Genomic DNA, 14,466 nt, shown 5'->3' with positions numbered 1-14,466 from the left:
TCTTGCTTTCTTTTTTCTTTTCTTTCTTTCTTTTTCTTTCTTTCTTTCTTTCTTTCTTTCTTTCTTTCTTTCTTTCTTTCTTTCTTTCTTCCTTTCTCTCTCTCTCTCTCTCTCTCTCTCTCTCTCTCTCTCTCTCTCTCTCTCCTTCTTTCTTCTTTCTCTCTCTCTCTCTTTTTGAAACACGGTCTTGCTATGTAGTTCAGGCTGGCCTTGAAATCATGGCTATCCTCCTGCCTCAGCTTCCTAAATGCTGGAATCAAGGGTGTGTGAGCCACTGTGTCTGGCTTGATGCTGTGATGCTTTTAGCATTCACTGCCAGTTTCTTTACTGCCCACTTTCCCAGTGCCAGTACCACATGTAGCTTTTTTTTTTTTTTTTTTAATGACAACAAGCACCCCTGTTTTTTTTCTTTCCTTTTTCTTTTTTCTTCATGACTGGGGCTTGAACTCAGGATCCTCACACTGGGCTACATCTTCAGCCCTTTAAATTTTAATTTTAAAAAATTCTTTATTTTAAGAGAGGATCTGGCTAAGTCAATAAGGTGCCCACTCTGGGTTTGAACTTGGAATCCTCCTGCCTCAGCCTCCTGAGTGCTGGGATTATAGGCATGCACCACCACACTCAGCTCGAGCTCTGGCTTTTTGGCATCAGTTTCTGAGGTTCAGGTCCACATTGCCCCTGGAGCAAATCAGAATGCTCCAGGAGCAGCAGACAGGCTGGTCCCCTACGTTCAGGAGCCCCACACCCCGTGCCTCCTCATTCTGGGACTCAGGCTGGCAGCAGACCTATGTGTGACTCAACGCTCAACTTTGTGAGCTCAGAGCGCCCAGCCCCAGTGACCCTCAGCTTGCTGCATGCAGTGACCCAGGCAGCCGCTGGCCGGGACGAACGTGGGTGGGAAAAGGTCCTGCCCAGGGCCACCAAGAGCCACGTGGCAGCAGGCAGGCGGGGCACACTCTCATCCTGAGATGGAGAAATCAGAGCCCCCCCCCCCCCCCCGAGAAGCCTGAGACCCGGACAGGGGACCCAGCAGGGTGGGTGGCAGTCTGAGGGGGAGGCGGGGTTCCGTCCCTGCCCCGCTCCGACCGTCTTTGTAATTCTGGAGCTGTGGCACAAACCCACGGCTCTGTCTGAGGCCCACGTGTCAGGAGCCAGCATCCCGGAGCGCTGGGCTCTGGGCCGCCTTCTTGGTGGAGGTGCACAGCGAGACCCAGAGCTCCGCCCACGCCCGTGTCCTCCGCAGGGGCCTGGATCATCACCGGGGGCTCCCACGCCGGTGTGATGAAGCAGGTGGGCGAGGCAGTGCGTGACTTCAGCCTGAGCAGCAGCTACAAGGACGGAGAGGTCATCACCATCGGCGTGGCCACCTGGGGCACCATCCACAACCGGGAGGGGCTGGTCCACCCCACGGTGAGCAGGGCTGGGAGGGGCGGAGGAGCAGTGCGGGGTGCAGGGTCTCCTGGGTGAGACAGCACGCCGGGGGGGGGGGGGATCCAGTGCCTGGGATGGGCAGCTGAGTGGGGGACCCTGGGGTCGTCCCTCCCGATCGCGGGAAGGGTGGTGAGGAGCCAGGGTCTGTGCCCAGGGGAGGGTGTACCCTAGAGCCGCTCTGAGAGGGATGGAAGGGGGTGCGGGGGAAGGAGGTGACGTCCCAGGGAGAGCACGGTGAGCGCCCTTTGAGGCTGAAGACAGAGACCCTGTGACTGGGGGCCTCGGGAGAAGCTGCTGCCCTAGAGCAGCTGGGCGAGGGCGGTTCATCCGGCAGGATTTTCTAAGAACGTGGAGGATTGGCACGGCAAGGAAATGAGGAACCGTGCACTTAATTTGCAGTCGGGAAGGTTGGGGGTGCCGTCCCCTGTGACTGCTTGCGAAGGGAAGCACGTGGGGCGCCTCCCTGGGGCGGCAGCTCCCGGGTCAGAGGAAGCAAAGCGCCTCGAGGGCACGGCGGGCGCTCACAGCTGCTCCGCCTACGTCGTCTTTCTCTCTCGCAATCGGTGCTGCTCCACGCGGTGCAGGCCGCCGACTCTGCCGTCTTCTGTGTGAGCTCATGTTACAGAGTGGGAAACCGAGGCCCTAGGGATCAACACCACCCTGCTGTCCCTGCACCCTGAGCTCAGCCAGGGCCCCCGTCGTTCTGTCGCTCCGTCCTCCGTGGACAGCGGAGGACGCGAGTGCAGCGGCTTCCTGGCCAGTGTCTGCGGCTGCCGTGACGGAGCGGCGTGCTTTCCAGGAGACACTCGGGGACACTTAGGACCTGCTCAGATCACACCCAGGCTCCAGGATTAGGATTTGATCTCTGAGGGCCGACGTTCAGCCGACTGGGATCCACCCTCTGGCCTTGAGTTTCACGTCCATCCCACGGGCAAAATATCTGCACTGCAGCAGCTCAGACCCTCAGTTCTCAACCCATTTCTTCAAAATCTCACATCCATATCACCAGCCCGTAGGTCAGGGATCGCACCCTGCAAATCAGGTGTGGCTCAGTCGCTGGGTGTGACCCTTGTCCAGCTAAAGTCCTCTTCCTGTGGGAGGCATGTGTGAGAACAGAGACACGTTTTTGCTTATGCACGGGGACACACACGCACACACACGCACACACACACACGCCGGTCCTGGTTACAGATGTCCTTCTTCCCAAAGGGGACACACGGGAGGAGCCAAGGGCCCCAGGTTCCAAGCCGCCCTGTGGAGCTCCTGAGTAGGCACCGGGATCTCTGCCGGTAGACGGGAGAGCCCTCCTCAGGGCGGCCGAGGGCTGTGCCATCTCTCTCCCGGGCTTCTGCTGGGGCGGCTGGGTGACCCACAGTCACATGCCCGGTCCCTCGTCCCTGGGAAAGGTTGTCAGTCCACGCACTCGGCCCTCTCTCTGGTGTGAGTGGTGTGAACAGCGAATTTGTCCATCTTTAACACCAGGCAATCTGGCCGGGCTGCAGGCCCCGCATAGAGTCCTGGCTCTGTTCTGCTCCTCAGCACCCCTTGATTTATCTTTCCTTTTCATGAGCAGCAGTGAGAAGAGCTCAGCGTTTGCTTGGAAGTCTCAGCTAAACGTCCAAATCTGTCACGTATCATTCTATTTGGTTTTGTGTCAGGGCAACATGTATTTTCTACCACCACACGCACTCTCTTTGTGTGCTCCTTCCCGATCGCCGGGTCTCCGCAGGAGTCTGTTCAAGGAAACGGACACTTCTCCTCTCACGTGCCCCAAACCTCCCACTTCCAAAGCCCCACCACAGGCTTAGGTCCCTCACAGTGCACCCCACTTCTTGTCACCAAATCGGCACTGGCTTCTGGTGGCATCTGTAACATCGCTACAACCCTTCCAGCAGCAGAAATTCTCTGTCACCTTAAAGTGGGCTCTGAAATCAGTACTGTTGGGCCTGGGTCGGGTGCGGAGGCAGGACAGCCCCCTCCGAGGCTGCGGGGAGGGGCTGCTTGCTCACTGCTCTGGTTTCCAGAGGCGCCGGGGTCTGACCTTCCAGCCGTGGCCCTGTCACTGCCCCCGGGCCCTGGCCTCCCCTCACCGTGTGGCCCCTCTGCCTGTCGTTTGAGGACTCCTCAGATGGCATTTGGGTCCCACTCAGACAGCCGTCTGTCTTCCACACCCACACCCTTTACTTAACCACACGCACGAGGACCCTTTGTCCCAACAAGGTGACGCTCGCAGGTTCCCGAGCCCAGGACTCGCTGTCTTGGGGGCCATCCCCCGGCCTCCCAACCCACGCTCCCAGTGCTCAGGAGGCGGGGGCTCCCCCCGGCCTCCCAACCCACGCTCCCAGTGCTCAGGAGGCGGGGGCTCGCCCCGGCCCCCCTGACTCTGCTGCGGTCCCCAGGGTGGCTTCCCTGCCGAGTACGTCCTGGATGAGGAAGGCCAAGGGAAGCTGACCTGCCTGGACGGCAACCACTCGCACTTCATCCTGGTGGACGACGGCACGCACGGCCAGTATGGGGTGGAGATTCCCCTGCGGACTCAGCTGGAGAAGTTCATATCCGAGCAGACCAAGGAGCGAGGCGGTGAGCGAGTGGCTGTGCGGAGTCTCGGGGCAGAGGCTGGCCGGCTGGGCAAGTGTCGGGGAGGCGTGGAGCTCCGCAGGTGGTGCTGGGCGCAGTGCTCCTCTGCCTCAGCCCTTCAGTGCTGCTCCCCGGCCCTCAGCCAGGGATGGAAGCTCAGTGGGGGCCTGGCGTGTCTGTGCACCCTTGGGTGACAGGGTGTCACAGCCGTTTCAGACCTCAGGCCTGGTGTCGGGTTCTTCTGAACAGGACAGGGGACATCGGAACTCTAGCTTGACTTCCCTACCCAAGGGCAGGCCAGGACCCTGAGGGGCACAGGGCAATCTCACATGAGATGCAGGGTACAGGTTCTGGAGATCTTTTTTTTTTTTGTTTTTGTTTTTGGGTTTTTTGGTTTTTCTCCGGTACCAGGAATTGAACTCATAACCTTGCGCTTGCCAGGCAGGCGCTGTGCCGCTGAGCTAAATCCCCAGCCCCTTTCTGGAGATCTTTGATTAGAGGGATTTGGGGCGGTGCCTGGGTTGTCCTGGATGCTTGGAGCGGCACACCGTCAGCTTCCTCAGAATCCGAGGGGGCTTGCAATCCCAGGTGTTGGAGCCCTGCCCCAGGGCCTGACTGCAGGTCTGGTGGGGTGCAAACTTGCGTCCTTGTGTGTTCCTGCGTGTGGGGCCTTGCTTGGGGAACCTCACTCTGCCCAGGTGCCCTGGGGGGGCGGGGCAGGCAGGGCCGCTATGTGTCTGATGGAGAGTCTGTGCCTGGGGAGGGTTCCTGAGGTGTCTCCCTTGAGCCTGGCCGCTGGGTAGATGGAGGGTGCAGGGCGGGGCTCCTGCTGCGACCTGCCTCCCAGGATGGGTTAGGCCCCTGCTGGAGGTGCCCCTTGGGCACCATGGCCAGATTGCAGAGAAAATTGGGCTGGCGGTGGTGGCCGCTGGGAGAGAGGACAGGCAGCCCAAGTGAGCCGGGGCAGGAAGGGGCAAAGGTGAGTGACAAGGCATTGTTAGGAGCTCTTGGGTCCGTACTGGATAAGCAAACTGTCCGACTGCGGACAGTGGCCACCCTTAGAAGCTGTTTATTACTGTCACTTGTCCCTGAGCTGACACTGGCCCGTGTGGCCGGGCTGGAGCCCCAGGGGTGGGGAAGTGACTCCCTCACCGAGCCGTCTTTCCCAGGCGTGGCCATCAAGATCCCCATCGTCTGCGTGGTGCTGGAGGGCGGCCCGGGCACGCTGCAGGTGGGTACTGGCCGCCTCCAAGGGAGCCTGGCTGGGGTGGGGAGCTGTCCTGGGGAGGTAGAGCAGGGAGACCCACCATGTGACAGGGGCATTTGCAGGTGGGACGGGGGAGGGTGGCCATGGAGTGGGAGGGTGGTTGGGCTTTGGCCTGTGCGTTACCAGAGGGGCTCCAAGTGGGCCTAGGTCAGCAGGGGCCCCTCTGGAAGGGGGCGGTTCCTTCAGGACCTCTCCTAGGCCAGGCCCCACTGCGTGTAGAGCAGACCTGTCAGATGGCTGGAGTGGCCGTTTCATGGAGCTCCCTCCAGAACCCACTTGGAGGCTCGTGGCTTACCTCCTCCATCGTTCTAGCCACCCCCTCTGGGTTCCACACTTTCTAATGGCTGAGACAGAGTGCCCTGAGCCCGCCGGCTAGAGGAGGAGAGGTGGATTGGCTCCCAGTCTGTAGCGACTTCAGTCCAGGTCAGCTGGCGCTCAGGGAAGGCAGCCTGGAGGAGGAGAGCTCTTCAGGGCCTGGCACACAGGAAGCAGAGGGAAGGAAAAACCGGGGGAGACGCCCCCTTCTGGCCACGCCCCTTCTGGCCACACCCCCAGCACCCCTGTTCCCAGGCCCGGCCTCCTGGCAGCCGGCCAGCTCTGAGCCCCTCGGTCAGTCCCGACGTCTGTGATCTCACGAGGCTTCAGGGGCCGTGTACATATAAACGGTGACACCATCTGTCACAGGAACCCAGGATGTGGAGCAAGGCTGTGGGGTTGTCTGCGGGTTGTAGAAAATGCCCCACTGTCAGGACCCCAGGAGGTGAAGACAGAGCCCCAGGCCTCCAGGCTGGCTGGGGTCGCGGCGCTTCTTGTCTCCATCCCCACCTCCAAGGCTGAGTCCCGCTGTGCCCTGTGCTGGGCAGCTCGGCACTGCAGGCTCCCCTGCCAGGTGGTGCGACACGGCGCACGCCGGCCGGGGCCGTCTCTGTGGTCCTGGCTCCCTGGGCCTTGGTGACTGCAGGTTTGTGGAGCAGAGACTTCTGCCCGCCTTGGGAATGTCTCAGAACCCTTTATTCCTGGCCGCATAGGGAGACATGTTAGACAAGCACGGCACGGGGTGTCAGGTCCCTCGTGTCCCCGGGAGCACTAGTGCTCCTATGGATCCCCCCCATCCCACCCAGCTACTGCCGTGAGGGCTCAGGTTCGGAGCGGCAGAGCCAGGCGGGGCTGCAGCGGCTCACGCAGGCCTGACTTTGCAGACCATCTACAACGCCATCACCCACGGCACACCCTGCGTCATCGTGGAGGGCTCGGGCCGCGTGGCTGACGTCATTGCGCAGGTGGCCAGCCTGCCGGTGTCCGACATCACCATCGGCCTGATCCAGCAGAAGCTCAGCGAACTCTTCCAGGAGCTGTTTGAGACCTTCACGGAGGGCAGGATTGTGGAGTGGACCAAAAAGGTGAGGCGGTGGCCGGTCAGCAGTGTGAGACGATGCCCAGAGACCAGAGGGACCGGAAACAGAATTCTCAGTGCGGGGCCGGGACGCTGCAGCTCAGGGGCGCCCTTCCGGGGAGAGGAACCCACTGTACCGAAGCGGGGGGTGGGGGTGGGCGCAGGGAGGCCCCCGGAGGGCGACAGGGCTATAGGGCCCAGGGCGGGCAGGGGGCAGCCAGCGTGGTGTGGCCTAGTGAGGATTCAGTGTTGTAAGTGCATCTGGAGGTACTTGCAGTGGCCTCAGAAGCGCTGTCTCCGCCGTCCAGAGGCTGGACTTTGGGTGCTCCCAATGAACTCTGCAGGGGTTCTGTGTAAAGGCCGGGACCGGTCAGCCTCCTCATCCCAGAGCTCCAGCCCAGCCCGAGAGGAGAGTGGAGGGCTGCCCAGCACCGATCCTGTCTCCTGGCAGGAGTCTCTCTGTTCCTGTTTACCCCACAATACTTTGTCTTTCCTTTCACATAACTCTTAAAGGTAACCCAGGGGGCAAGCGGTCCTGGATGCCACACACAAAGCTACACGTGCTTTCAGGGCCTGTGGGAGTGACCCTGGCACTGGCTGAGCTGATTGGGGTCCTGTGGGCGGCCAGGGTGCACTGGCCAGAGACCACAGAGGTGCACGGGAGCCAACCACAGCAGGCCATGACTTGTGGACCACAGGTGTCAGAGAACCTGGCTGGGACGTGGGCTCTGACTGGTTGACTGGGAAGCAGGGCTCCGTGACTGGGTGCCTCTGGGGTGCATGGTGACCTTGTTCTAGCTTTATCGAGGGTTCAGGGCGACCTCGTTCGATGGTCTATGAGACAGTATTTGTCCAGCAGGAAAACAGCATGGGTCCTCATGTGCTCGAGGGTGTGCCACGCCACTGGCTCTGCCCCAGCCTCTCTGCCTCCTCCTTCCCTGTGGCTGGACCCGTCAGGCAGACCGGGGCCTTTTCCAGCTAGATAATAAATTATTCAGGCAGTTCTCAGAACTGGGGCTGATCCTCTGCTGTCGGAAGGTGCTGATTTTGTTCTCAGTCCACTCTCGATTGTCAAGTCCAGGCCCTGGAAGCAGTGTTTGGCACAAACTCATCTCAGTTTGGTGAGGGGAAAAAGAAAAAACCAAAACCAAAACAAAAAAGGGGCTGGGGATTTGGCTCAGTGGCAAAAGTGCCTGCTTGGCAAGCGCAAGATCGTGAGTTCGATTGCCGGTAACGGAAGAAAAACAAACAAACAAACAAAAAACCAAAACCAGTTTGGTGAGGGGAAGAGCAGGCCCTGTGATTCTCGCCGCCAGGCACAACTGGGCCGCTCCTTCCAAAGCCCCCGGAGTGTGGACCTGCCCGGGTGCTGCCCTTGGGTGTGGCCAAGGGACAGGCACCCGCTGGGGGCATCTCACAGCGGAAATGGCCACTGGGCCAGCGTGATGGCTGTTCTCCTGGGAAAGGGAGTGGAAGCTCACAAGGAGCGGAGCTCCTCTGGGTGCCAGCTCGGCAGCTGCTCCTGAGAACACAGGCCAGGTTACACGCGGGAAACACCGCTCCAGCTGTGCGGAGCAGCACATGGGGAAGGAGGGCAGGGAGCTTTTTTTAAGGCAGGGTCTCACTATGCAGTTCAGGTTGACCTTGAACTCACAAAGATCCTCCTGCCTCAGCCTCCTGAGTGCTGGGATCACAATGTGCGCCACCACTCCCAGTGCAGGAAGCTTTTGAAGTTGCTGTGAAAGGAGGACGGTGGGGGATGAGAAAACATTGGGCCTCAGTGATGTTGACCAGTTGGGGAGAGTCAGTGGCTCAGAGATGATGGGGGTGTGGGGGTGTCCCAGGCTGCGGCCGCGTGCAGGTCTGAGAGGCGGAGGGAAGGCAGGCGGGGCTGGTGTGGCCTGGGGAGTGGGGCGCGGTCTGAGGCTTCCTCGGGATCCGCAGGAAATCTGCAGGATGGTGTAGCTGTGTGGAGCCCACCTTGGCCACAGGGTGAAGGAGTTTGGGGGAGGAACAGCTGGCAGCAGGCAGAGCTGCTAGGACGCATTATAGCGGGCCACAGACAGCTAGATACGTGGGTGCATGGGTGCGTGGATGGATAGATACATGGATAGGTAGGTGATAGATAAATAGATGCATCACGGGTAGATACACAGGTGGATAGATAGGTAGATGGGTGAGCGTATGGGTGGGGATGGAGGAATGGATGGATAGATTCGTGGATGAATGGATAGATGGGTGGGTGGAGGAATACATAGGTGGATGGATGGATGAATGGATGGACAGATGGATACGTGTATAGATGGATAGATTGATGGATGGATACATGTACAGATGGATGGATGGATGGGTGGGTGGATGGATGGGTGTATTGATACATGTATGGATGGATAGATACACGGATGGATAGAAAGCTACCCGGACAGAAATGTGGACGTGTGTAGAGCCTTGGGGGTATGGGTAGGTAGATGACACACATAGGTGGAAGGATAGATACAGGGGTGGGTGATGGATAGATACACAGACAGGCAGGTGGGTGAGGCCCAGGCAGCTGGGGCTCAGGCAGAGGACCAGGAGGAGAAGCCTCAGGCTAAGCCGTGCTGGGTGCCCAGCAGACACCACACCATCATCAGGGCGAGGATTCTTTACGCTTGGTCGTGTTCTCCCCCTGTGACCGCCCACATCACGTGTGCTTGGTCCTCAGGTGTCATCGTCTTTACCAGCTGAGGCGAGAGGAGGTAGACTGGTGCCCTGGCCACTAGGGCAGGCAGGGCTTGTACTCCAAGGGTCTGTGTTGGGCCTTGGGCTTCTGAGCAGGACATTTGCTTGTTGCAGATCCAAGACATTGTCCGGAAGCGGCAGCTGCTGACCATCTTCCGGGAAGGCAAGGACGGTCAGCAGGATGTGGATGTGGCCATCCTGCAGGCCTTGCTGAAAGGTGAGGGCCAAGGGGAGTGAGGGTGTGGGGGTGAGGCCAGAACAAGGGGCCAGGGAGAAGGAGCCCGCCCCGAGGTGGCACAGTCCCCCTCTGTCTGACATATTGGCTAGCGGGCAGCTGGCATATGCCATGCCACTTCCTCCTGCTGTCCACGAAGCCCCGCTAAACCCTGGTGAGATGCACTCAGAGCGGCACTCTGAGACACATGGCAACCAAGCACTTAAAAGCCAAACACAAGTGATCTTGATCAGCAGGGGAGGATCCACGTCACAGACCAGGGCTCCCTTATCTACAGCCTTCTCTCCAGAAACTTTAAAGCTGGAAGGCAGTGAGTAGGATGATGTATTCAAGTATGAAAGAAAACTGTCAATCGGGAATCCTATACCTGGTGAATCTGTCCTGCAGAAGGGTGGGGGAAATCAAGACAGCCCCAGATGGAGCAGCCCTCGGGGACCTTGCTGGTACCGGACCTGCCCACTGGGTAATCTCAGGGGAGACGGGGAATGAAAGGATGCTAGGCAGAGGCTCAGAGCCAGAGGAGAAAGGAAGACCTTGGCATGGCAAATGCATGGGGAGCTATAAAATCTAGCATCACTGTCACAGTGGTTTATAACTGCAACTTTTGTTTACTGTAGTACTGAAGAGATTAACACACTAAAAATTAGTTATTAGTCTACAACATAGCATTATCACTGCACATTTTGTTTTCTATATAATTTAAGAGGCTAATGTGTTTCAAGGAATTTCTAGTTTTAGGGGGACATGATGTATAAACATGTAATTTTGTGATATTAACAACCAAAAGGGTGGGGATAGGACAGCTAAAGGAGCAGAGTTTCTGTATGTTATGATGCGTGTTTCATGTAGTGAAGTTAAGCTGAGATAAATTCAGGTTAGAGGGATATAACTTTAAGATGTTTGCTGTAACCCCTATGGTAACCACAAAGACAACAGATAAAGAATATATGCGAAAAGGAATTTAAATATATTACTACAAAAACACAAGCAAAGACCGGAATGTGGCTCAGTGGCAGGTCAGTTGCCTAGCATGCATGAGACCCTGGGTTTAACCCCAACACTGCACCCCTTACCCTCTGAAACCACCTAAGTGCAGAATAGGACACAATGCAGGAAATGAGGAACAGAGAAAAAACTAAGACATACAGAAAATAAAGAACTAAATCCCAGAAATAAGTCCTTCCTTATCAGTAGTGACTATTTCTTTTTCAGTAGTGACTTTAAATATAACTGGTTTAAATTCTTTAATCAAAAGACAGAGACTGGCAGAATAGAAAAAAATGTTATCCACCTCTGTGCTGTCTACAAGAGACTCATTTTAGATCCAAATAGACAGATTGGAAGCAAAAGGATGAAGAAAGATATTCCACATAAATAGTAACAAAAGAGAGCAGTTCTGGAGGTGGGGAGGGTGATGTGTGCACTGAACTTTACACTGATGATTACAGTTGTTTTATGCATTGTGTATTTCACACAGTGAAGAGCTTCACACGGTGCAGTAATGCATTAGATTCACATATGTCTTGCTCCTGTTACTCAGTGTGTTGTTTCTGAGATGCACTCATGTGATTGTGTGTATCAGAATAGTGTTTCCCTTTTATTGCTGAGCAGTACAGTATCCTCTTGTGTGAAGTCTGTGAATGTACAATTTACTTGTCTATTCGTCTGTGGGTAGGTCGGTTGTTTCCAGTTTGGGACTCTTGGAATGAAGCTGCTATTTGTTTTCATTTCTCTTGGGTTGATTATCTAGAGTTGGAATTACTAGTTTTTATATTTTTAAGCAACTGCCAAACTATTTTCCAATAACATTGTACTGTTTGACCTTTCTGCCCTATGGATGGGTGTTCCAGTTTCTCCACATCCTTGTCAACACTTGGTGTTGTCTTGACCTTTTAGCCATTGTGGTGAACCTGCAGTGATGTCTCAGTGTGGTTTGGGTTTGCATTTCTCTGTTGACTAAAGATGTGGAGCATTATTTCATGGGACCTTTTGGCCCTTTTTCTATCTTTCTTGGTGCATGTCTTTTGTTTCCATTTTAATTTGGTCTTTTATCTTCCTATTGAGTTGTAGGAGTTCTTTGTATATTCTGTTACTATTCCTTCCTTGTGTGTATATGCACTGGTAATATCTTTTCCGCCTTGCAGCTCGTGTCTATTTTTTTCATGATGTCTTTGAAGAGTAGAAGGCTGAAGTTCCAATGAAGTTTAATTTTCAGATTTTCCTCTCATGGTTCACTCTTCCCGTGTCCTATCTAGGAAATTGCGCCTATCCCAAGGCCGCAGACACTTGCTCCTGCTTTACTGTACAGCTTTAGACACATCACTCTGTGTTCAGGTTCAGGGCCACCTCTGAAGGGCATTTGTATGTGGTGTGAGGTAAGGGTCAGAGTTCTTTCTTTCTTCCTTTTTTTTTTTGAGACAGGGTCTCAGTATACAGTTCAGGCTGGCCTTGAGCTCACTTTGTAGCCCAGGCTGGCCTTGAACTTGCAGTGATCCTCCTGCCTCAGCCTCCTGAGTGCTGGAATTGCAGGCGTGCACCACCATGCCTGGCTTTCTTTCTTCTCCAAATAATAATCCACGATTCAAAAGTTAAATAGGAGAGCGGAACCGGGTGGAACCCTCCTCCTGAGAACCTGGGCCAGGCGCTGTTGCAGTGAATAGCGAATTGAGGCCAGAAGGGAATGTCTTGGTTTTTGGAGCTCTGAATTTTGAATGTTAATGTAGAGGGCCGCCTCTCAGAGCCCTGGGTCCTCTCTAAGGGCTGAGCTCTTTCCTTAGAACAAATAGCAGCTTCATTCCAAGAGTCCCAAACTGGAAACAACCGACCTACCCACAGATGAATAGACAAATTGTACATTCACAGACTTCACACAAGAGGATACTGTACTGCTCAGCAATAAAAAGGAAACACTACTCTGATACACACAATCACATGAGTGCATCTCAGAAACAACACACTGAGCAACAGGAGCAAGACGTATGTGAATGTTGCTGCCCACCTGTCACAAGGGGGTGTGGCATGGCCAGGAGGGGGGCCGGGGTGAGCTGGAGTGATGCTGCAACCCTGAGATTCTCTGGCTCTGACCCTGACGTGAAAAGTGCTTCCCCCAGCTGGCTGTTGGTGGAGAGGACATCACACCTGGGTGCTGGGTTTACTGCTTTGAATTACCGAGAGGTGGCGTTCACCACCCTCCCTGAGCTCGGGGTCGAGCCCCAGGCCGAGCTCCCACACTCACCGGTTCACCTGCAGCCTCACGGAGCCAAGACCACTTTGGCCACAAGAACTGGGACCATCAGCTGAAGCTGGCGGTGGCATGGAATCGCGTGGACATTGCCCGCAGTGAGATCTTTACCGACGAGCGGCAGTGGAAGGTTGGCATCTTGCGCTGCCCTGGGGTGGACATGTGGGGCCGGCAGAAACCTTCCCTTGGGAGTGAGGCCACCCTGGGGTCCTCCTCCTGGCCTGCTGCCCTGCCCTTGGAGGAGGTGACCTGGGCAGGTTCCCTCCTCCCAGATGCGGAGAGCAGCAACTCCAGGTTTCCTGGGGTCGGCGCTTTGCGAGGCGGTGGCCCCGGGTGCGGGTCACCCTCACGCTGTTCTCTCAGCCCTCAGATCTGCACCCCACGATGACGGCCGCACTCATCTCCAACAAGCCAGAGTTTGTGAAGCTCTTCCTGGAGAACGGGGTCCAGCTGAAGGAGCTCGTCACCTGGGACACGCTCCTCTACCTGTACGAGAACCTGGAGCCCTCCTGCCTCTTCCACAGCAAGCTGCAGAAGGTGCTGGCCGAGGAGCCCATGGCCGGCGTGCCTGCCACGCCCCGCCTGCAGATGTACCACGTGGCCCAGGTGCTGCGCGAGCTCCTGGGGGACTCCACGCAGCCGCTGTACCCCCGGCCCCGGCACAGTGACCGGCCGCGGCTCTCGCTGCCCGTGCCCCACATCAAACTCAACGTGTGTGCTGGTGACAAGCTGGGGGTGGGGCTGTGTCCGCCGCGTGTGTTGTGTCTGTGGTTAGCTCTTGTTGTTCTTAGGCGAGAGATGTGCTCCCTGCCTTGGGCTGTGTGGCAGTGTGACTGTGTGAAGCACCACACACTGGTGGCTCAGCGGAAACTCTGCTCGTAGTTAGGGCTCACGGTGCCAGTGGGGCTGGTTCCTGCTACGGCCCTGGCTCCAGGCTGCAGGCAACCCGCCTCTCCCCTCTTGTTGTCTTCACAATCATCTCTGGTGCTTCCTCCTCTTGTAAGGAGACGGTCCTACGGGATTAGGGCCCTACCCTCTTACCTCGTTGCACCTTAATTAAAAGGTGTAATCAAAAAATGCTGTGAACATTTGCATTTTTAAAATTACGTAAAAGACGTATGTCCATTAGTCCTCCTCAAAATGCTCCCCCTTGCTTAAAACGCACTCATCCTGTCGTCCTGGCCACGTCCTGCAGCAGCTCTGGAGTCCTTTCCTGAGTGTCTTTAGCTTCGCTGTTCTGGCTGCCTCGATGTCCTGAGTGGACTCAAAACGTTTCCCTTTCATGGTCATCTTGACTTTGGAGATGAGCCGGAAGTTGCTTGGTGCCAGACCTGGTGAACAAGGTGGATGAGGACACGGTGTCGTGTCTTTATGAGCCTGCTTTTCTGTTAGGCGGCACTCAGCGGCAGCGGTCACTATATTTTTTATCACACTTTTTTTTTTAATAAAGACACTCATGAAAAATGACTCCGGAACCGCTTCAGACAGTGGCAAGATGATGGACCCAGTGTGTTGGAAGCGAGGGGAAGATTTTGGTCACACCTTGCACGTTCTGGCAGGGTCCATCTTCAAATCCTCTGGGCACATTGCAGATCAGTGCT

The 14,466-nt window shown here is 56.3% G+C and overlaps 1 protein-coding gene across 6 annotated transcripts in view; it reads left to right on the top strand.

Annotated features, from left to right (window-relative positions):
• Positions 1-14,466, top strand: part of Trpm2 (transient receptor potential cation channel, subfamily M, member 2) — a gene marked incomplete at its 5' end in the record, with an annotated part of 48,284 nt that overhangs the window by 8,801 nt on the left and 25,017 nt on the right. For 5 of the 6 annotated variants that reach the window (XM_005375861.2, XM_013505324.1, XM_013505319.1 and 2 more), the window contains 7 exon segments: positions 1,244-1,410; positions 3,831-4,011; positions 5,178-5,239; positions 6,475-6,675; positions 9,504-9,606; positions 12,874-12,995; positions 13,229-13,576. In XM_005375861.2, coding sequence (XP_005375918.1) covers positions 1,244-1,410; positions 3,831-4,011; positions 5,178-5,239; positions 6,475-6,675; positions 9,504-9,606; positions 12,874-12,995; positions 13,229-13,576 — 1,184 coding nt within the window. 6 annotated transcript variants of the gene reach the window in all.

The sequence above is a fragment of the Chinchilla lanigera genome, unplaced genomic scaffold, assembly GCF_000276665.1.
Source record: "Chinchilla lanigera isolate Chin_1 unplaced genomic scaffold, ChiLan1.0 scaffold00006, whole genome shotgun sequence".
Classification (NCBI taxonomy): domain Eukaryota; kingdom Metazoa; phylum Chordata; class Mammalia; order Rodentia; family Chinchillidae; genus Chinchilla; species Chinchilla lanigera.
Note: the sequence above shows the minus strand (reverse complement) of the source record. Positions and strands in the feature narration are given on the sequence as shown.